This window comes from Prionailurus viverrinus, chromosome C1 (genome assembly GCF_022837055.1).
Source record: "Prionailurus viverrinus isolate Anna chromosome C1, UM_Priviv_1.0, whole genome shotgun sequence".
NCBI classification, from domain to species: domain Eukaryota; kingdom Metazoa; phylum Chordata; class Mammalia; order Carnivora; family Felidae; genus Prionailurus; species Prionailurus viverrinus.
Genome location: NC_062568.1, coordinates 40,677,941 through 40,699,839, shown reverse-complemented (window position 1 = coordinate 40,699,839; position 21,899 = coordinate 40,677,941). Strand labels below are relative to the sequence as shown.

General features: G+C 37.0%; 1 protein-coding gene across 1 annotated transcript in view; it reads right to left on the bottom strand.

Moving 5' to 3' along the window:
- Positions 1 to 13,425, bottom strand: part of COL5A2 (collagen type V alpha 2 chain) — a 147,453-nt gene extending 134,028 nt beyond the window's left edge. The window contains exon 1 of the mRNA XM_047873650.1: positions 13,079 to 13,425. Coding sequence (XP_047729606.1) covers positions 13,079 to 13,175 — 97 coding nt within the window. The 5' untranslated portion in view covers positions 13,176 to 13,425. The remainder of the gene's footprint in view (positions 1 to 13,078) is intronic.
- Between the last annotated feature and the right edge of the window lie 8,474 nt (positions 13,426 to 21,899).

Here is a 21,899-nt window from a genome sequence, read left to right as displayed (position 1 = left end):
CTCAATTTGAGATTTAAAAAAAGAAAAAACACTAACTTTGCTTTCTTTCATTTCTATGGAGAGTCTTATATTCCTTTGGAGCATTAACATGATCATTTGCTTAAAAGAAAACATTTAGTCTGCATTCAGCTAACTGTTCATCACAGCAAAGGCATGCTAAGATAATAACACTACCCTTATATTGGCCTTTCTAGCTAACCATAGAATTTCCGCACATACTATGAATTCTTTATTTTGAACCTGAGAAGTGATAAAATCAAAAATATTATTCCTGCTTTATAAATGAGGAAATTAAGGCTCCAAATGTTGTATTTATAAGAAATTTATAAGCAAAGAGTCAGGACTTTATTCCAGTCACCAGCTCAGGGCTAGAGCTCTCTAGGTCCCACTGCCATGTTGAGTTAGTAGAAGCTGAGTGACACACACACAGCGCCTTCCTTACCCTTCAGTGGCCACCCAGGTGGAGGCGCCTGCTTTCCCTCACAAAAACATTGCCCAGGGTTCAAATAAGTATGCCTTGACATCAGTAAAATTTGAGGAAAGTAAACAGAATTGTTATATATTAAGGATAGTTTCACTTTTCTTGAACAACTCTACCTGAACCAAATCTGCAAACAGTTGCCAAAATCATTATATTAGAAAAAAAAAAGAATAAAATTAAATGAGTATGTATACTGCCAAGTTTGTGAAATGCATCCTGATACCAAAGTATAACTTTCAGGGTTTTTGCTGCTTTGCTTTTCCTAACTTGCTTTGTGAATAATCAAGAGTTGGGCACAGTCCTGTCTCAAGGGAAAAACACGAGATAAATAAAAATTCTTTATTGCCCTTGCAAGCCTCCCAGTTATATCTCTCCCTCCTAACCACCTCTTCTGCCCCTGCACCCCCCAACCTTTTTCCTATCAAACCTAGTAACTGGGAACAGATTGATGGAAATTATTTCAGTTATGGAGAAAGCAGTCTGCAATGGCCTAATCAGGGAATCTATCCAAAGTATTAATAATATCTGTTTTTCTTCAGTGCCTATAAAGTGCCATGAATTTTAACTCAATTCTTCAATATGCAAATGAAAAAACTGAATCTCAAAGATGAGCAACCTGCTAAAGTTCGCAAGGTTACCAGGCAAAGTCAGGACTCAAATGTCAGATTCCAAAGACCCATGCCCTACTAACTGCTTATTGAAAGTGAGTGGAAAAGGAGAAATTCGAAGCATAGAAATTGTTAACTGTTAAAAACCCTAAGTATTGAAAAATGGCAATACGTGGGAATTGAGGGAATTTCACAGAATCAAAAAAAATCTCACTATGAAACAATGACCTATTCCTTTTTGTCCATAGGCTTGTTTGATAGTATATATGCTATTGGCTAAAAAAAAAAAATAGATATAGTATTGTGATAGTGTTTATTTATTTTATTCTAAAATGGCTACATTTGAGGAACATACAGTAAAAAAATAGAGGAATTAAAGAACAGAAATTAAGAGATATCGCAAACTTCCCCAACCTCTTTAAAATTCTAAATAAATCTCACAAGACATGATACAATCATGAAGTCTCATGTTAGCTTGGTGCCTGACACTTCAGTGTATTACAATGAAGTTAATTGGCACCCTTACATAACCACAGAGAACCCATCCTTCCATGCTTTTATGCCTTCCATAGGATGCACTATCATAGGGTTCTATCCTGAAGAAACTCAAAGTTCCTCTTCAGAAACAATGGGAATCTGGTGGGCAAATTTCCATTTTGATTATACTAAGGCAACTTTTAGTTTCTATTAGAATGGATCTGAAGTGATTTTAATGTCTTGATTGTGGAACCTTCCATGGGCAAGTACAGAATGTCCAGGACAGCCATGTTTCATCCACCTAAAGCGTGAGTCTCAGAGTCCATCTGATGATACTGGAGTTTTCATCCACAGCCATGATGTCCACTGATTCTGATGGCCAGAGAATAGTGAAAAAAAAGGTTGCAAAAGGCAAATTACCATATAATTGGCTCTCAATATAAGGGAGTAATATTACTAACACTATGCATTAGAATAGTAACTAGGGGAGCATGTGTTATATATTAGTTTCCTATGGAGTAGGAAAGAAAAGGACAACAAACAGTAAGTTCTGATAGGAGAACAGGCTCCAAGGAAAAGTCTGTAATTTAAGGCAAAATTTGGGAAGGTGACATCCAGGTGGAGTTGCAGTGAGACCCTGATTTTCATGCAGAATTCTGAATGCTTTCCCTTCAAACAGAAAGGAGGCTGAGAGCGTATTTTCCTAAAACAAAACAAAGCAAAATAAAATAAAAGTCATCTATTTCCAAGTTGTTTTTCTAGAACTGAACCTGCTCTTTCCTCTAGGACTTTGCAACATTGCCTCCATAGAACAGATGTGGAAAGAAGACAAGGTAGCTCAGGTAAGTGTTCCTTTGGCAAGTTTATGGAACATACTTATCTATATGCTGCAAATGCCAAAATAACATTTAAAAGTACAAGTTTAATTATCAATATTTTATCATCCTCTGTGTACCAAACCATCACAAGCCTTGCCAATGGAACTTCAAATGCATTCACTGATTAATCTCTACAGCACTAATTCTGTTTCAGTTTTGTCTCTTTCTCTACATAAAGGAATTACCCCACTTTTTTAAAAAATAAAATAAGCAGATTGCAAGAAGACTGAATTCTTCCCAGGCTAATGAGAATTCCATTTGTTCGGGAATTTATTAGTTGTTTCTCAGCAAAATCCAGTTCAGTTTTACGATGCTTGAGGGAGAAAAATAAAAGCACAAACCCTTGCCTAATCTCATCAGTGGACACCACGACTTGAGGGGATATGGGAAATGGTTGGAGAAAGAAGTGACATTTTGTATGAATACTCAGAAAGAGATAACACTTACAGCACCTGAAGGTCTGAACACAAGAACTCTGATGAAGTGTTCAGTTGTTCCTCCTTCAAGGGCCCAAGGTTATTTTTTTTTTACCAGTATAAACTTGTGTAAAAGAAAGTTCTTATATCAGAATCACTCATTTACCTTGGAATGACCAGTACCCTTCTGCCTTCTCAAAATAAAGTATAAGGCTTGTTTATAAAGCTTCAGAGATTTAGTGTTTATAGCCAAAGACCTGAAAACTAGGCAGGTTTTTTGCAGTTCATCTACTATGACAATCAATTAACTTCACTGTCCACCAGCCCATCCTACCAGAAATTCTAGTTCAAAAATTAGCACTAACATGAAAAACATGGTGTTCTGAATTAAACTGTAACTTAATCATTTCTTCAATATAAAGCTCTGCAAAGAATGAGACAGAAATGTCTTAAAAGTAATTTCAAACTAGGGGCATCTGGGTGACTTAGTCAGTTAAGCGTCCGACTTTGGCTCATGATCTAGTGGTTCTTGAGTTCGAGCCCCGCATCGGGCTCTGTGCTGACACCTCAGAGCCTGAAGCCTGCTTCAGATTCTGTGTCTCCCTCTCTCTCTGCCCCTCCCCCACTCATGTTCTGTCTCTCTTTCAAAAATAGATAAACATTAAAAAAATAATTTCAAACTAGCATAAATGGATCGGATAGGTTCCTCTACCTCAGGAGCAAGTAATAAGCATACAACTACTATTTAAGATAAATAAAAAGATTAAAGCTCTATAAATGAATTTATTTGCTATGGAAACCATCCATATTTTTAGAATTCCATAACGAAAAAAAAAATCTAAAGCTGATGGCCACAGAACAACCATACTGGATAATAAAGATTTAGTTAAAGAAATTCATAGCTACAAATTATCTGGTAAAATTCCATAAGCGTGCCTCCCTCTAAGTCAAAACCATCATTTTATTAAAGTGTGAAAAACTGGGAAGAATGAAAAGTGCAGCAAAGTAGGGAAAGCATGAGTGTGAATAATGTGCTTACTTCCTACACAGTTTCTGCTTTCTGGAGTAAACTTCACAAAAATCTCCCGGGAGTAGGAGTGAAGAAACCAGCAACCTTTGGAAAATGAAGAGACTTGCTGTGAAGTCTGGGAAAAGATGGGTCACCCCACTTCTGTATCCAAATAGTCCCGGGAGCTGCCTTGTAAATCCCTGTGCAGTGAAGCAATTCCTCTCATTCCAAATGCAACCCAGAGCAATGCAGTTTGGAAAATAAGCTTCCAATTTTTAGTAGAGATTTTTATGACTATCATATTTTCAGAGAATAAACTCTGAAATAGACATAGCTGGTAGACAGGCATGAGGTTGCACTGGGGCATGGAATGAATCGTGCTTGGCTTGCTCACACACTGGAAACCATTGCACAGAATGAAATGTGTGTGTGGGGGGGTGTGAAACAGGAAGTGGGGGGTGATGCTTCAGACCACATGGCCATGAGACAGTCTCCAGTCTCCAGTGGAAAGATGTTTTTGTTTCTTTTGTTTTTTCCCATAGTAAACCTATATAAGGAGCCAATACAGTAAAACTCTACTGTTTGAAGAATAAAAATTTTAAATAGGTTTAAAATATAGCCCAATTAGAAATCAGGTAAATACATCGATGTATTATCAAAATGACCATAATACAATGGTAGGTAAAATTTGCATTTTAAGTTTTACACTAGACGTTCATCTCTTTGAGAACAAAAGTTGTTTATTTTTCCATACTAACAGTTTCATCGTCATAATCACCCAATAAGCATTTATTATTATTTCTATGTTATTAAGTAGTAATGGAATAATAATATCAACTATCATTTAATGAGCTCCTGCTATTTGCTAGGAGCCATACTATATAGGTGGTTTATATGTGGGATAGTGTTCATAATAATTATTTGAGGTAAATATTATCATTCTAATTGTATACATAAAGAAACTAAGAGAGAGAAATAAAAAAAATTGCTCAAGAACATGCAAATTTGCAAAACCTGAGTTTGAAATAAGTGCACTGATACTTGAATAAATGGCAGGGGAAAAAAAAAAAAAAGAAGGGCACCTGGATGGCTCAGTGGCTTCAGCACCGACTTTGGCTCAGGTGATAATCTCACAGTTGGTGACTTCGAGCCCCACATCAGGCTCTATGCTGACAGTGTAGAGCCTGAAGCCTGCTTCGGATCCTATGTGTCCCTCTCTCCCTGCCCCTTCCCCTGCTCGTGCTCTGTCTCTCTCTCTCTCTTTCTCTCTCAAAAATAAAATAAAGTAAAATAAAATAAATAAATGGTGGGAAATTTTTTTTAGATTTTAAAAATTAATATTCAACTGGGATATGAATGGAATAACTATCATGTACCTAATACATAAAAAGAATTCATAACATGGAGTGGAATCTGAAAAGCAGAGGTAAAAAAGGAAAAGTGCATGTGTGTATGTGCAGTGGGAGGTCAAAACTACAAGCAATTTCTTATTTTGAGACATGGAGTTACAGCTGATCTGACTCACATTCTAGAAACAGGCCAGATCTTAGAAGGTCTTGTGTGCCATGCTTAGGAGCTTGAACACTATTCTTTCTCCAAATTATTGGAGTCAATGGAAGGTTATAGGGAAGGTAATGATGTGATCAGATTTTAGGTTTTTTGATTTAGATTTTTATATCACAGTGGCAACAGAAGAAGTCTATACACATGCAAGTGGGAAGTGGCCACACAGGAGGCAAGGCAGGGAATTTAAATGCTACTGCAATTATCCAGGGATATAATGTAGGCCTGAACTGAGGTGTTTGGAGAAGGCAGGGAGAAGAGGTATACTGAGGAAATATTTAGTGGATAAAACGGAAGAATTTAGTAACTGATTGGAATTTTGCTGGAGTGACCAGGTAAGATGATGTTGCCATTAACTGATATAAGGAATACACAGGAAAAATGATCTTGTCTTAGGGGAAAGATAATGAGTTGAGTTTTAGAACTTGAAGTGGTTATGGCCCATCAGTGGAGAATTCTGAAGTTCATGTAGAAGTTCAGGATTGGAAAGAGATTTGAGAATTATCAGCAGTTAGTTGTTAAGCAAAACCCTGAGAGTGATTGATTCCTAGATGGATCTAGGAAGAGAATTTACAGGGAAGACCAGTGAACTAAATCCTCTGAGAAAACAAAGTGCTAAGGGAAAAAAGGAGAGAAGGAGCTCATGCTGAGAAGAAAAGGTAAGGTAGCTAGAGGAAGAACTTTCAGAGAGTAGTCTTTCAGGAAAGCTGGAGTGGTTAATTGTATCAAATAAAGGTGAAAGGCCTGATAAGACAGGTAAAAGGAGCCCACTGGAAACATCGCCATTTTTGTCTTCATCTTACTCCACTAGCTTAACTGGAATGGGGCAGGGAGGAGGCAAAAGTCAGAGTGCATAGGGATGAGTGAGGGCATGGAAGGAGAGGCAGAAAACTATATTACTCTTTAAAGCAGGCAGGGTAAGAATTAAGAAAGGGTGGGAGCCACACAGGGGCCCTGGGAGAGAGCTGAGATTGTTTATAAGATAGCGGGAAAAGCACCAAAGAAAGAGAGTGGTTGTAGTTATAGAAAAGAGAACATGATTGATGGAGCAAGTTCCTCTGGGAAATGGAGAATAAAGAAAGTACAGAAGAGGAACAAATCCAGAAGTTTTCTCAAAATAAATTCAAAGATTAGGTAAAGTAAAAAATATACCACTAAGGTTTGTATCAGTGATGACTGAAATCAGATTGTAATGTCACTCTCTGTGTCTCATTTAAGTGCTCTAAAATTACCTTCAGGTAATTTTCCCAAATGATCTGCCTAGGAGTCCCATCAGATTGACAGGGGTGTGTACATCATCCCTGATTTTAGATGAGGACTCAAAGGCTTGGTGAGACTAAAGGACTCTGCAGGTTGCAAAACAGCTAAATAGCAGAGATGGACCAGAACCCATGTGTTTTCCCAGTGATTGTTGGACTGGGCTTCCTTTCCTTACTACAGTATGCAGACTGCAATAAGTCTATCATGCTTATGTTGCAAGCAACATTTCCACTGAAAATATATTTGTTGCCTCTTGAAACTGGGTTTATAACTCTGATTGAGCAGACACCCAAAAAAGAAAAAAAAAGAAAAAAGAAAAAAGAGAGAGAGAGAGAGAGAGAGAGAGAGAACTGTGAGCCTGTCTTTTCTCCTTCCCAGGAGAAACTTAAAAAAAAAAAAAAGGATGCAAACATTTTTGAGTTTGAACATTATACCATAGAGCTATAGGGACAAGTTTCCATTAATTCATTAATCTTAATTTATTAATATTGTTAATATCACTACCTTCTCCGTAGAAGGCAACATGGGGATAAGCAAAATCTTGCATTATTGTGATTTATCTTATACACTGTTCCTTAGAGAATATATTATGTATAAGATGAAAACAACTTGATTTCTTTGGAAGGGCTTAGTTTTGAATATCAATAAAATATAATAAAAACATCAAAGCTGCCAATGTGGCCACAATTTTAAGGCAAAATATTCCATAAGACAGTCTGCTCCTCTCATCAAGTAAATGCAAGAGTAGATTAAAAATATTGTTTTAAAAATATTGATTATAACAGCTCAACAGTCTTAAAGGAAATTTACATGTAAAACTTACATGGAAAGAAATTAGGAGGAAAACTGAATTGTCAATATCTTCCCAACTCCATTGTTTTATACAAACTTGTACAACTTGCCCAAATTTATATAATAAAATCTATTAATAACTAATAATTTTAGTCTTTTCCTCTATCATTACTACATCTTTCATATGTAAATCTAAATTTTTGAATGTTATGATTCAAAACAAAACATAGTAGGTCAAAAAATGACTGATTTTTAAACATTTTATGAATGTGATAAAAGGCCACTGATGATGTATGGATTGTCCTTCAAGTAGGAGAACATTGTTTTTTTGTTTTTTTTTTTGTTTTTTTTTTTTTTAAATTTTATTTATTTATTTTTTTCTTTTTTCAACGTTTATTTATTTTTGGGACAGAGAGAGACAGAGCACAAACGGGGGAGGGGCAGAGAGAGAGGGAGACACAGAATCAGAAACAGGCTCCAGGCTCCGAGCCATCAGCCCAGAGCCCGACGCGGGGCTCGAACCCACAGACCGCGAGATCGTGACCTGGCTGAAGTCGGACGCTCAACCGACTGCGCCACCCAGGCGCCCCAGGAGAACATTGTTTAAAAAAGATTTTTTTCTGTGGCCATAGATTAACATTATTCCAAACTTGTAAGTCCCAGCTACTCAAAACAAAGATTTCTCTTTGTGTTTTTACCTCACAGTCAGCATTATGTGCATTTCTAGACTGACCAATACAATGAATTTTAGACCTGTGATGAAAAAGTGTGCTAAAAATGTGAAGACAGGAAGCAAGAGAGAAAATGTAAATTATATAACCACCTGGAAATATATTTTAATAAGATGTACTCATTGCATAGTAGAATGATTTACCTAACTGCCATGAAGAAGATTTGGGCATTGAGTTATTTTTCCAGAAATGATGGTGAATTTGCCACAGTTTCTCTTCAAACTTTAATTAGGCAACTTTGTAAGTGAAAGGAATAAGCAGAATAGCAAGTTATTTCCACACCACAGTTGTGTAGTCTTGGAACAAGAAGCCAACTGGTCCACATCAATATCAAAAGGATGTTAGGCAGAGATGCAGTATAGTGGTTAACCAACAGGAATCAGAATCACCTAGAGAGCTTCCCAAATCCCATCCAAACCATCTACATCAAGATATCTGGAAAAGAGGGAAGCCTAGAATCTATATGAGTAACAAGCTCTTCAGATGATTATTCAGCCAGGTCAACGTGGATCTGTGGATTGCTTACCCACTAACCTAAAGAGTCATGGTCAAAGCACATGTTGTTCTGTCGATATATAAAAAATTATCTGTATCTATCAATCTACCAGTCTACATCTATAGAGAGAGATATAGTCTTCAAAATAAAGCCTCACTTTAGTTTGGATAAAAGTTATAGGTACTTCTAAATGTATTTTAAAAGAATTAGAAAGCAAAAAGCTGCAGTCTAATTTAAGTGCCATCCAATGTTCTTGGCTTCATGGACTACTTGGAAGTGACCAATAACAAGGGTACATCTGGTCACACAACTATATCCTGCCCAGTGAAACTAGATCTATTCCAATGAAAGTGGGTGACAGTTACACTCATTGCGGTTGGGACTATATTTGCCTCCTAACAGCTATTCTCTCTTTTATTTCTTTCATAACATAATTCTATTCAGTAGAGTACACTGCTAGTGCTACTCACCTAAAAGACTGCATTTCCCAGCCACCCTTGTAGCTTTGTGTGACCATATGACCGAATTCTGGCCACAAGTAAGTTGAAATGGGATGAAGACTTAATAGTCTCCATGAATAAAGAGAGAATCACAGCCTTCGTCTCTCATCCTCTATCCAGATGCCTGGAAAGTAAATGTAACGGCTGGAAATTCAGCAGCCATCTAAGACCATAACATCAAGGATTATACCCCAGGAATATGAGAGTAGAGAACTAGAAAGAGATGGAGTCTTTGATGACTTTGTAGAGCTAATATACCAGCCTTTCACTACCTAACTAAAACTTTCTTTTATTTAAAAAAAAAAAAGCACTTTAAAAAAAAATTTAAACAATTGCATTCTGGTATATGCAGCTGAATCTAGATTAAAACATCCACTATGAAAGAAAAGGCTGTATGTCCTACATAATCCAAAGTATCTATTTCAATAGTAATGAGTTTAAAACAATTTATGAGTTTTCAAGTATCTTAAGCTATGTATTCATATTCTCTACTTCCTATAAAATGATCCAATCCAAGTACTACTTAGTAATGTACTAAGTACCATTTAAAACGATCTGGGCCAAGTAGTACTAAGTAATGAGCACTTGTGTCTTCAAGTTTGTATTATAATAATGAGATAAATGGTAGATGTGACATAAAAATGGAAGAAACCATGATATAAAAAGGACTCTGAGCCCTTCATCTCTTAGTAATCAGAAGCTGGCTTGGGTCCAGGATATCAGTGTAGGGTTGCAACAAGAGGGTTGCAAATTTATGGTCCATGAGCCAGACTTGGCACTCAGAGATATTGTATTTGGCTTATGCAATGCTTTCTGGAAAACACTGGTTTTGAATGCCTTAAAGTGGGCATACGCATCTTCAGTTCTCCACAGGTCCATCATCCCCCGTTGATACAAACACTCACTTGCTTCACTTGTTTATGTCACCTACCTGGTCTCTGGAAATAAATGGTACAATGCTGCACCTTTCCTTCTCCCCATTCTTTCTCTGTTGTTGAAATCAACGATTCATATCAAAGATTATATTCTCAGATTAAGTCTGTCCATTTCTAATAACAAAAATGTGCATAACTCAATAGGTGTTAGACCTTTGTTTAGGAGTATAAAAATTACTATAAATAGTATTTTCTCCTAGAAAAAACAAATGGGGAACCTTTTAAAGCATCCCACCACCACCATCACAAACACATATACCCCAAAAATCATGAAAAGCTGGTTTTGTCTTCTTAACTCTGCTTCTTGTTACTGAATAGTGTCAACTAAAGTTAGCCCAACTTCCCTTCAGTTCTTAGGAATGTGAAAAATTAATTCAGTTCTTATATTTTTGATAGGTAGTAATTATCTGGGCCTATATGTCCCAAAACTTTATTTATTTACTCTTATCTCATCATTCATAAGTATTTCTATCAGGCAGACACTGTGCTTATGTTGACATTTCTGGTAAATAAACATAGTCAAACAGTTAAAAAATATACCTTGAAGTCTTGAAAAGAAAACTATACAAGCTTGTAAACATGTAGTTACCTGTGATAACACGTGTCTACATTTCAAAGGGGACATATTTTTACACAAAATCACTACCACATTATATCACTTAGTTATAGCCAAAATTTGAAAAATATACTTGTTTTGCCTGTGAACCTTAGCTTTTCTTTAGTTTAAAGCATTTACTTGAACTTACTCTTCCCCAAACTTAAAATCACAGGGAGTTTCAAAATTCTGACACTTTTATTAAGCTTGTGTCAAGCCTGAACAGGGGGAATAAAGTATTGCCAAGTATCCATTCAATATAACTGAAACCAAAATATGAACAGTAAGTAAGTACAAGTTACAAAATTCTGAATATACTAGATTCTGGAATTCTTGTGTATATTACCTTTAATTTGGGCCATACAACTTTCTATTGCTATTGAATTTTTATCACATATTTTCTCCTGGGTTGAGTAATAAAACAGAGGAATTTAAGTTTTACCATGTGTATGTACGGAATTATACTTTTTCTGTAAAATCTGATGTTTGGGATTCCGATTGCTGTGCTGTTTGGTTATATAGGGGGAAGAGGGGTTGGTATGGAGATGGAGACTGTTTTGCACCAAATATAAAATTTCTAAAATTTAGGTAAATTAATATTAGAAAACATTAAACTCTCCTTATTTTTCAATAACACCTACAGAGTAATTACAATTATTTGGGAAAGTCTTTTAACATATGCCTATTCCATATACCTTATGAAACACTCTTTTCGTTTATTCATATGATCAATTATTTCCACACTTTATAAAAGTAAGTTGTTTATTTTAAAGTATATTGACATGGAAAATTGTGTTAATTAAGTTTTAAACTAAAGTTGTTGATTGTTTTGGTGGGGGAGGGGAGTGAACTGTTCCTTTTATAATTAAATTTGCTATTTCTATTGTAATTTTTCCATATTTTTTCCTCCCCTTTCCTGACTCCTAGTACCTATTCAATTATTTTCGCCTCCCCTCCAAACAACTAATGTTTTTCACACCATTTCAAAGAAACTCAACAGTTTTACCTTTTATGAATTGCCTCGTTTTTTAAAACATAAAAAGTAACGTAAAAAGTTACAAGATTTTAGAAAGTGCCCCCTCTATGGGACTCTGGACAGATTGTTGGGTATTCATCTCACATTCTTATTTTCACTCTTTAAATGATTTTTAGACCTTGTGGCCTGTAGATTAATTTTATGAACATCTTCATAGCAAAAATACACAGAAGCAGGTATTAAAAAATGTACACACACATATGCATATATCTGTATATATATATATATACACTCAAAATATATATAAAAGACAATAACAGAAAAGTTTCAATGTGTTAAGTTTTAAAAGCTTGAGTTTGATGTTAAATAGTTATGAAAATGTACATGGTCTATTATGAAAAAAAACATGTCTGGAGAATAAGGATTTAATAACCAGTGGAACCAATTTAAATGTTTTCTTATATTCTATAGCAGCCATGCGTTTTTGCTTAACCATACCATGCCACCCAACTCTAACCATGAGCAAATTGCATAGGAAAAAAAAATCGGTAACCAGGCAAGATTTGCCTTAAACCAGAAAAAAGAAATGAAACTTGTGTCTAAAGGATAATGCCCATGCAAATACTCCATGATAAATACATTATATATAAGGCATGCCGATTTGCAGCCTTCCGCCATCCAGCAGGGAGCCACCACTGTCCTGATAATCAAGTCAGTAGGGTGGGAAAATACCACTGTTTAAGAAATCTGGCTTCTATCAGCCTCTGTCACGGACAAGTAAACGAGACTGTCTCTCAGTAAGCAAAAGTGGTTTAAGATCACAAATGAAAATGGGAAAGAAGTAAAAGCCTGTAAAGAGAAAAGAATAAGGAGCCAAAGACAAAGAAAAATCAGTTATCAGAGTGGCTGCAGAGGTTTTTCTAAACAAAGAATTGTATGAAGCAGCTGAAGTTCCGTACAAAAAAAGACTCCACCCTACCCAGCTCCTGCTGCGACTTTTCCTTGCTCTGAAAACTCCAGCCCACAGAACAGAACTCCTCTGGCTAAAAGTGCCTTTAGTGCTCCGTTTTAAGCACTCTCCATTTCTTTTAAAGTTCCCACTGTCCACATTCAGGCAAAAGGACTTCTCCTAGGGTTTCCCAGAAACATGCAGCCCAACAGCAGATGGAGAAGCTCCGTATTTACAAATATCCTGATTGTCTTCCGAGAGAGAGCCGTTTCCCAGGTGCAAATCTGTCAGCCCCCTTCTCAACTTCAAACCAGAACTTCCTCTTCACGCTCTTCCTTCCCGAGGCTTAACATTCCACCTATTTCCCAAACCGTGCAGTAAACACCACAAGCAAAGCAAACAGCAAACTCACCATCCTCGCCTTCTTCCTGGGCTTTTATTGAGACAAACTGCCCTAATAAAACAGTAAGAATGAGGAGAGGTCTTGCTTCCACCCAGTTTGCCATCATGTCTAAATATTAGACATGTGGGTCCTCCTGGGAGTGAAAAGTAGATTCTAAGGTTATTGTAGCACCATGAAGTCAGCTGCGGGCTCTTTTAGCACCAGCCCCAGGGCAGCCTTTGCAAACCCCCTTTTTCAGCACCAGCTCCAGCACAGTCTGAGAAAACTTTTTTCAAGCGATGCAGCTTTAAATAGGAAGAATGCTGCCTCCACTTCTTTTCCTGCCCCTTTCAGCTTGTTCAGGCTCATAACCATCCAGTGTCTGCCAAGCAACGGTCTGATTGATGGTAAACAACCAAATCAGAACACGCGCCTCTGTGCCTTGAACTGTCCCTACTTCACTTATGTTTTAAACACAAATGAGGGCTTAATCACAGGAACAAATGTTTATTTCTCTTTCTCTTTCTTTCTTTCTTTTGTTTTTTAACAGAAAGCCTGCTGGAAGGAAATAGTCCTATTCTCCCCTCCCTAATCCTTCCCCCAGACACACACCCCTTCACTTTTTTCCCTATAAGCTACACAGCCTTTTTGCCTACTCTTTGGTGTCTGGATAATTCAGGACTCTTGTCTACCTTAAACTTTCAAAGGATCAAATTTTAACCCTTTCTTTTCACTGAAGAAGAAGTATTCTTGTCTCCTTGACAGACTGTGTTTCTTTTTCCAGATTCAGTTTCTTTTCCCAGATTCTGGAAGGGGACTATTAAAACTGTGCCCAGGTAAGCTTCAGGTGAAGGAAACTGTTTGAGACGAATGAATTTGTGATGCATCCTACTTTGAATTAAGATGATCTCCGCATTTCTCCACATCTTTTGTTTAGTGGAACACATCTGCAGATCCCTCTTGGCCCAGAAAGTTTTATTATGTAGAAAACTAGTCGATTATGTTAGTGTAGAGGAATGGGAAGTATACTGCATTTGGATCCAGCAAGTCTCATTTTCAACAACAGCTCTGCCACTTACCAATTTCGTAAACACAAAGTCCTTTATCTCTGGGCACTCCCATTTTCTCATTTGAGAAAAGGGCTCTGCCTTGACCAGTGTTTAAGGTTTAGGGACACTAAAATGAGTAGTGTATTATTAACTAAGTTCCAAATTGCAAAGAGCTACATAAGAGTCGATGGTGGAGTTATTATTCCTACACCAGTCTTTCAGGGACTGTGGTAGTCCCAGTTGCACATGCCCTTTAAGAGCGATATTCACGAATTTTTGTGCCACCCCTCTTGCTTGCCAAGATCTTAATGATCTCTGAGTGTTGTACATGATCTAATACATTCACTGCCTTGAGTACACCTAGACCCAGAATGGCTGTCCTATACAATACAGGTGAGTCAACTGCTTATAGTAACTACGCAGTGATCAGGTACCTTGCACCATACGAAGCACTGAGGGAGAAAACAACACGAAATAACTGAAGGCCTTGTCCCATTGTCATCAAGGAACACAAGTAGATGCTAAAAAAGATACATTTACATGAAACAAAGAAACATAAGCCAGAGCATATAAATACATTGGGGAGTGCATTAAGGCCAGTAGAAATACAGAGAAAGGACAGATTATAGAGTGCAATTAGCTAAGTAATACATGATCACTTTTAATAGAAGAAATCCAAGAACCTTTGAATTTTAGCTGGGAGCTAGAATCTCTGGAGAAATATTCCAGAGGGGCTCAACTTTCCAAGCACCTTGAGCCCTGGATGTCTCAGTTTAATTTTTCACTTTTACAAGAAAGATTAAAAATGCAATTCAGCCTCTCACGGTTCCCTCCAGCTTCAGCCTCTTCTTCCTATCAAACCAAAAGCACATGGTATGATGGGGACACAGCAAATATTCTCAGGACAGCTGTGATAAATTAGCTCGTCTCTGGGAGCTTTGTGACTCAGGCTTTTCCTCTATCATCTATTAGGATCCTACATTATAATTTGCAAGAGTAAAACGTACACAGGTGTTCACCAGGTGTGTCTGTTTTATAGATGCGGTTGCATTCAGGATAGAGGACTCAACCATTTCTTAGTTCTTGAAGAACTGATTCTAGGCCTCAGTGCTTACGTGGGGAGCTCATAAATACATCTCAATTTCAGTGAAGCCCTTCCCAAGTATACACATGATAATAATACACACCTCTTGAGTAAGCATTTACCAATTCAATTTCCACAGCAACCTTGAAAGTTATTATTTTTCTCAAATCATATATAAGGAATTATGATTCAAAGAAATTTACCTGCTCAAGTTTGCTTAGCTACTAAGTGGTAGATTTAGGGTTTAGGGTTCTATATCAGAGATGTCTGACTCCCAAGTGAGTATGTTTATTTCTTCCTACATCTTAGATCTGCCTGACACCAATATTTCCAGTCTCCAGAGAAAAGATGTCTCAGCACCCTCACAGCTGATCATTCCCTTGACACTCCTTTTTTTTTTTAGTTTACTTATTTTGAGAGAGAGAGGGAGAGAGACAGCAAGAGAGAGCATGAGCAGGGGGAGGGACAGGAAGAGAAGAAAAGAGAGAGAATCCCAAGCAGGCTCCATGCCTTTAGTACAGTTCAGCTTGAACTCACAAATTGTGAGATCATGACCTGAGCCAAAACCAAGTGTCAGACACTTAACCAACTGAGCCACCCAGGCACCCCTCCCTTGGTCCTCTTTATCCCATCCCTTCACATCTCCTGCAGGACATTTTTCTGTGTCATCTCTATCCTCAAAAAAGAAACAAAAAAACCCAAAGATTTCCCTTAAGTACTCATCTTGTGTAGTCTCTTTTTCCCCTTCTACTCCCGCACCCCTCAGTTATACTTCACCCTTTGCATTAGAATATCATCGCCAGCAGTACCAGAGACATCCATATCTCTATTGATAAATCCAAAGACTTTTCATCTTCCTTCCTTATAGTATTTGATACTCTGACTATTCCCTTCTTACTGAAACTCCTTCCTCTCAAGACTCCCTGGTCCTACATAGTCCTCTTATATTCCTTGCTTTTCTGGTCAAACATCCTTTTCTAATTCCTTTCAGAGAGTTATTGTGTTTTTCCAACATTGTCCCATCAGCATGTTACCCATGCTGCCCATTCTCTTGGGCTATATTAATTATTAGCTCCCTGGAGTTCATTTTCATTTACATGCTAAGGACTTCCAGTCAAGGCTTTCTTCCTGAATTATAGATCTGCAGACTTGTATTTCTTTTTTTTTAATTTTTATTTTTTATTTTAAGATGGTGCTGCATACACAAGTGGGGGTAGGGGCAGAGAGAGGGAGACAGAGGATCCGAAGGGGCTCATCGCTGACAGCAGTGAGCCCTATGTGGGGCTTGAACTCATAAACAATGAGATCATGACCTGAGCCAAAGTCTGATGCTCAACCTACTGAGCCAACCAGGTGCTCTTGCAAACTTGTATTTCTAAGTGTCTGCATTGAACATCTTCCTCTGAACAAGTTCACCAAGCTCAAAGAGTCCAAAATGAAACCATTATCTCTCATTGTTCTTTGTACCCATTAACACTGCCACCATTATTATAGTCCCAAAGATCAGGAACATAGGAAGACACCCTTCCTTCTCCCTCAACATACATTCAATTGATTGCCATGTCTTGTTGGCTTTATTACATGTTTCTTCACTCCATTATTTCCCCCTTCTAAGAAAAAAAAAACCTAAACTACATTAACTCCCAAGTACTTACAAGATATAGTGACATAATATTTTAAAAGAAGAGGGAAGGAGGAGGAGGGGAGAAAGGAGGGCACAGGGAGGAGGAAAATGCCTACTTCTTGGTTCCCATCTCTTTCTGTTTTCCTCTTTTGGCTTCAGCCATTGGAAACATAAATTTTCCCAGGCACATAAGCAGTTTCACACCTCAGAATTTTGCTCAGGCTCTGACCTTTGCCTGAAATAACCATTTCCCTTGTCTAGTTCATTCCCTCATTCAACAAATATTTGTTGAATACCTATTATTTGCCAGGTTCTACTCCAGGAACTGAGGATATATCTGTGAACAACACAAACAAAGTCCCTGATGCTGGAGAGCTTATAACCTTGAGTGGAAAAACAATAATAAATAAGTGAGTAAATATGAAAACAGGTAATTCCAGACAATGATATGCCATGAAGGAAATAAAGAGTGTGTTGTTTTAGAGTTGTTCAGTAGGTGGTGGTGGGAAGAATGCTGAAGATTAGGGCCATCTGAAAGAAGTAACAGGGAATCTGAGACCTAAAATTTGAAAAAGGCTCTATCACTAGAGAACGGGGTGGGGGGGGGGGGGAATGGCATTCTAAACAGAGGTAACAGCAGGTGTATGTGGCTTGGAATTATATATTAATTTTCTATGGCTGCCATAAAAATTATCACAAACTTAGTGGCTTAAAATAACACAATGTACCATCTTATAGTTCTGTAGGTCAGAAGTCTGGGTCTCATTGGGCCAAAATCAAGGTGTCAGCAGGCCTGCATTCCTTTTTAGAGGTTCTGGCAGAGAATCCATTTCCTTGCCTTTTCAACATTCTAGGGGTCACTCACGTTCCCACAGCCTCTTCCTCCATCTTCAAAGCCAGCAACATAGCATCACTCTGACACTATTTTTGTGACCACATCTTTCTCTGACCACAGGCAAGAAAGGTTCTCTGGCTCTTAGGACACATGTGACTATACTGTTTCCACCTATATCATCCAGGATAATTTCTCCCATCCTAAGATCCTTAATCACATCTGCAAAGTCCTTTTGACATGATAGGTAACATATTCACAGCTTCTGGAGATTAAGACATGGACATCTTTGGAAGGCCATTATTGCTCCTATCAAACATAGGAATAAACTGTGAATATGCAAAAATAAAAAGAAAGCCTTTATGGCTATAGTCTGTTGGTAAAGTCTCACAGGTCATGAAGAGAAGTTTAGATTTTTTTCTAAATGCAATGAGAATCTATTAAAGAGGGTTTTTTTTAAATTTTTTTTAATGTTTTTATTTACTTTTGAAGGAGAGAGAGAGACAGAGCATGAGCGGTGGAGGAGCAGAGAGAGAGGAGACACAGAATTTGAAGCAGGCTCCAGGCTCTAAGCTGTCAGCACAGAGCCCAATGCGGGGCTCAAACCCACAAACTGTGAGATCATGACCTGAGCCAAAGCCAGACAGTCAACCGACTGAGCCACCCAGGCACCCCTATTAAAGAGTTTTAAACAGAGGAATAACGTGCTCTAGTATTAGTACTGTTTTTTTTAAATCTAAATGACTTATGAGAAATATATTTTAGCAAGGAGAGAATGGAAGTGAGGACACAAGTTAGGAAGTACTTTTACACCAAATGAAACATGATGGTTTCTTGGACTAGGGAAATCCAGTGAAAATAGAAAGAAGCAGAGGGATTCAAGATGTATTTTGGAAATAAAATCACTGAGAAATTAGGTAAAGAAAGTTGAAAGGACACCTCTGCCAACCAAGAGGATGATAGAGCCGGCAAAGCTCAAATTTTACCACCTCACCCTCCGCGCGGACAAACCAGCCTGTTCCTTCATAGAACTGGCCACCATGTTCTGTACAGACTACTCTAACACCACATTATATTTACATGTCTGTTTCCCCTATCAAATTGAAAGCTCCCTGATATTATAGATATTGTTTGGTTATTTATATTTGCCCAATGATTATTTGTTGAACCCATATTGTTTGGTAAACAATCAGTAGAACTTGATGATTGAAAGGCCATGACAGAAGTGGCAGTGAAACAAATGAAAATGAGTCTAAGAAGTCAACACAGAGCACTAGGAAAATGATGGTCCTGGTGAAAGGAATAGCTCAGCTAGGAAGAGCAATGGGTAACAAAGTAGAAGAACGGCACAGAACTGATTAGGTGGATCTCTGCACATATATGCTATGAAATACCGTAACCATAATTTCTGAACAGAAAAAGCCTGCATATTATGAATATACTCTCTTTCTGGCAGAAAGTCACTGAAAATAATAACCATAACAATAGTAATAATGGTAAAATGTATTAAGTACTTGTTGCAAAAACTATGTAAGCATTTTATATGTATTAACTTAATCCTTAAATCAATGCTATGGGGTAAGTGCTATTATTTTCCCTGTTTTACATATGAAGAAAGGAAATTGAGGCTCATAGAAACTAAATAACTCATGGCGTGTCATACATCAAGAAATTACCAGATCCAGGTGTAGAACTCTGGCTGCACAGTCTTTTCATAATAAGGAGCTGAGGTTCAAAGACATTATATGATGTTTATTTCCTTAGCTTAAACTCCATCACTGATTTTTTTTTAAACAAATGACAACACTGGGAGAATCCCCTGAAATGTATTTAGCACCACATTTTTCCAAGTAAACAAATATATGAACCAACGTATTTAGTCACGAATGTTATCCGTATCCAAACTTTATAAATATAGGTTACCTCTAGCTGAGTATTTGTAATAAAAATACATCTTCCTACACCTAGGCATAATTAGAAATAATTTTTTGGTATTGGAAATTGTTAACTTCTTATGAACTTTCATTTTCATGTAAATATGTTTCAGAGTAAGTCATATTTTGAGAAAAGTTTGCAATTTTACATTCCAAAATACAGTCTTATCTCCTGAGGCAATCAATAGTCACATTTCGAAGTTATGGAGCGTTCTGTGTGCCAAAATTGTAAGTGGCCTGATAAATAATGTTGGCTTGTGTGGCGTCCTACCCTTTATATACCATTTGAGTACATACATATTCTTTGAGACTCACAATAACCCAGTAAAGTAATATGGTCAGGATAATCACATTTTATACTGGGATTCAGAGAGATTAGTGACTTTTCAGAAGTTACACAATGCAAACAGTCTCAAACATAGGCTTCCGAATCCTAGCACTCTATCCATTGTACCTCATGATAATTAAACTATAATTCAGATTTTTACTAACTGGAAAGGCAGTATCAAAAAAGTCTGCAGAAATGAGATCTGATGTACAGCATAGTGACTATGTATAATTGAAATTTGCTAAAAGAGTAGGTCTTAAATGTTCTCACCACACACACAAAAAGATAATTATATGAGATGATGGATGTGTTAATTAACTTGATTATAGTTGTTATTTCACAATGTGTATATATATATATATAAACATATATGTGTATATATATATATAAAATCATCACTTTCTACACCTTAAAGATACATAATTTTATTTATCACTTATACTTCAATAAAGGTAAAAAATATATAATATATTTTGTTATATAAAATAATAACAATAGTAACAATAAATTCTGCAGAAGTGTAGTGGTTATGAGCACAGACTCTGAAGCTGGACTGACGGTGTCCAAATCCTGGCCCACTACTTACCGGCTAGGTGACCATGAAAATATTGCATATCTTCTCTGCATAGTTTCCTTGTCTGCATAATGAAAATATAATATTGCCTACCTCACTGGGTTGTTAGGAGGATTAAATAGTTGATATTTGTAAAGCTCTTAGATAATGTCTGGCATAAAAGTGATATCTAAGTGCCAGTTAAATAAAAACACATAACCTCATTAGTGCTTCTTTAAAAAAAAAAAAAACACATAATTTCTCATTCTATTCTCATTTAATTTCTCATTAAAATAGTTTAAAATTTAACTATTGGGGAGCCTGGATGGCTCAGTCAGTTGAGCATCCTACTTCAGCTCAGGTCACGATCTCATGGTCCAGGGGTTTGAGCCCTGCCTCGGGCTCTGTGCTGACAGGTCAAAGCCTGGAGCCTGCTTCATATTCTGTGTCTCCCTCTCTCTCTCTGCCCCTTCCCCACTCGTGCTCTGTCTGTCTCTATCTCTGTCTCAAAACTAAATAAGTGTTAAAAAAATTTTTTAATAAAATTTAACTGTTAATATATATATAATGGAATATTACTCAACCATAAAAAATGAAATCTTGTCATTTGGGACAGCATGGATAGAACTCGAAGATACTATGCTAAGTGAAATAAGTCAGACAGAGAAAGACAAAGACCATAACATTTCACTTACATGTGGAATCTGAAAAAAAACAAAACAGGGGCACCTGGGTGACTTAGTCAATTAAGCATCCAACTCTTAATTGAGCCCTGCATCAGGCTCTGTGCTAAGCACAGAGCCTACTTGGGATTTTCTCTCTCCTTCTTTATCTTCCCCTCCCTACTAGCTCTCTCTCTTCTCTCTCTGTCTCTGTCTCTCTCTCTCTAAAAATAAATAAACATTTTAAAAATTCTTGATAAAATAACATTTAATTGTTAACATTTATATAAAGATGAAAACCTAAGGTAAATAGAAGGAAGTTTAATTATCCACAACAGTATGCTCCACTAATTCAATCCTCATTCTTTTTTTTCTTTTATATTATGTTTATTAAGGCATGATTTATTTTTTAAAATTTTTTAAATTTTTTAAAGATTTTTTATTTTTAAGTATCTCTACACCCAACGTGGGGTTTGAACCCACAATCCCAAGATTAAGAGTCACATGCTCTATTGAGCCAGCCAGGTGCCCCAAGGCATGCTTTAAATAGAGCAAGATTCACCTTTTTAGGTGTACATTTCCTTGAGTTTTGACAAATGCATACAATCATGTAACCATCTTCACAATCTAGAGGATATTTTATTACCCCCAAAAGTCCTTCCATTTGGAGTCAATCTTTTCCCATCCGCATCTGGGAACCACTGATCTGATTTCCGTCCCTATAGCTTTGACTTTCCAGAATATTATATAAATGAAATTACACAGTGGGTAGCCTTTTTTGTCTG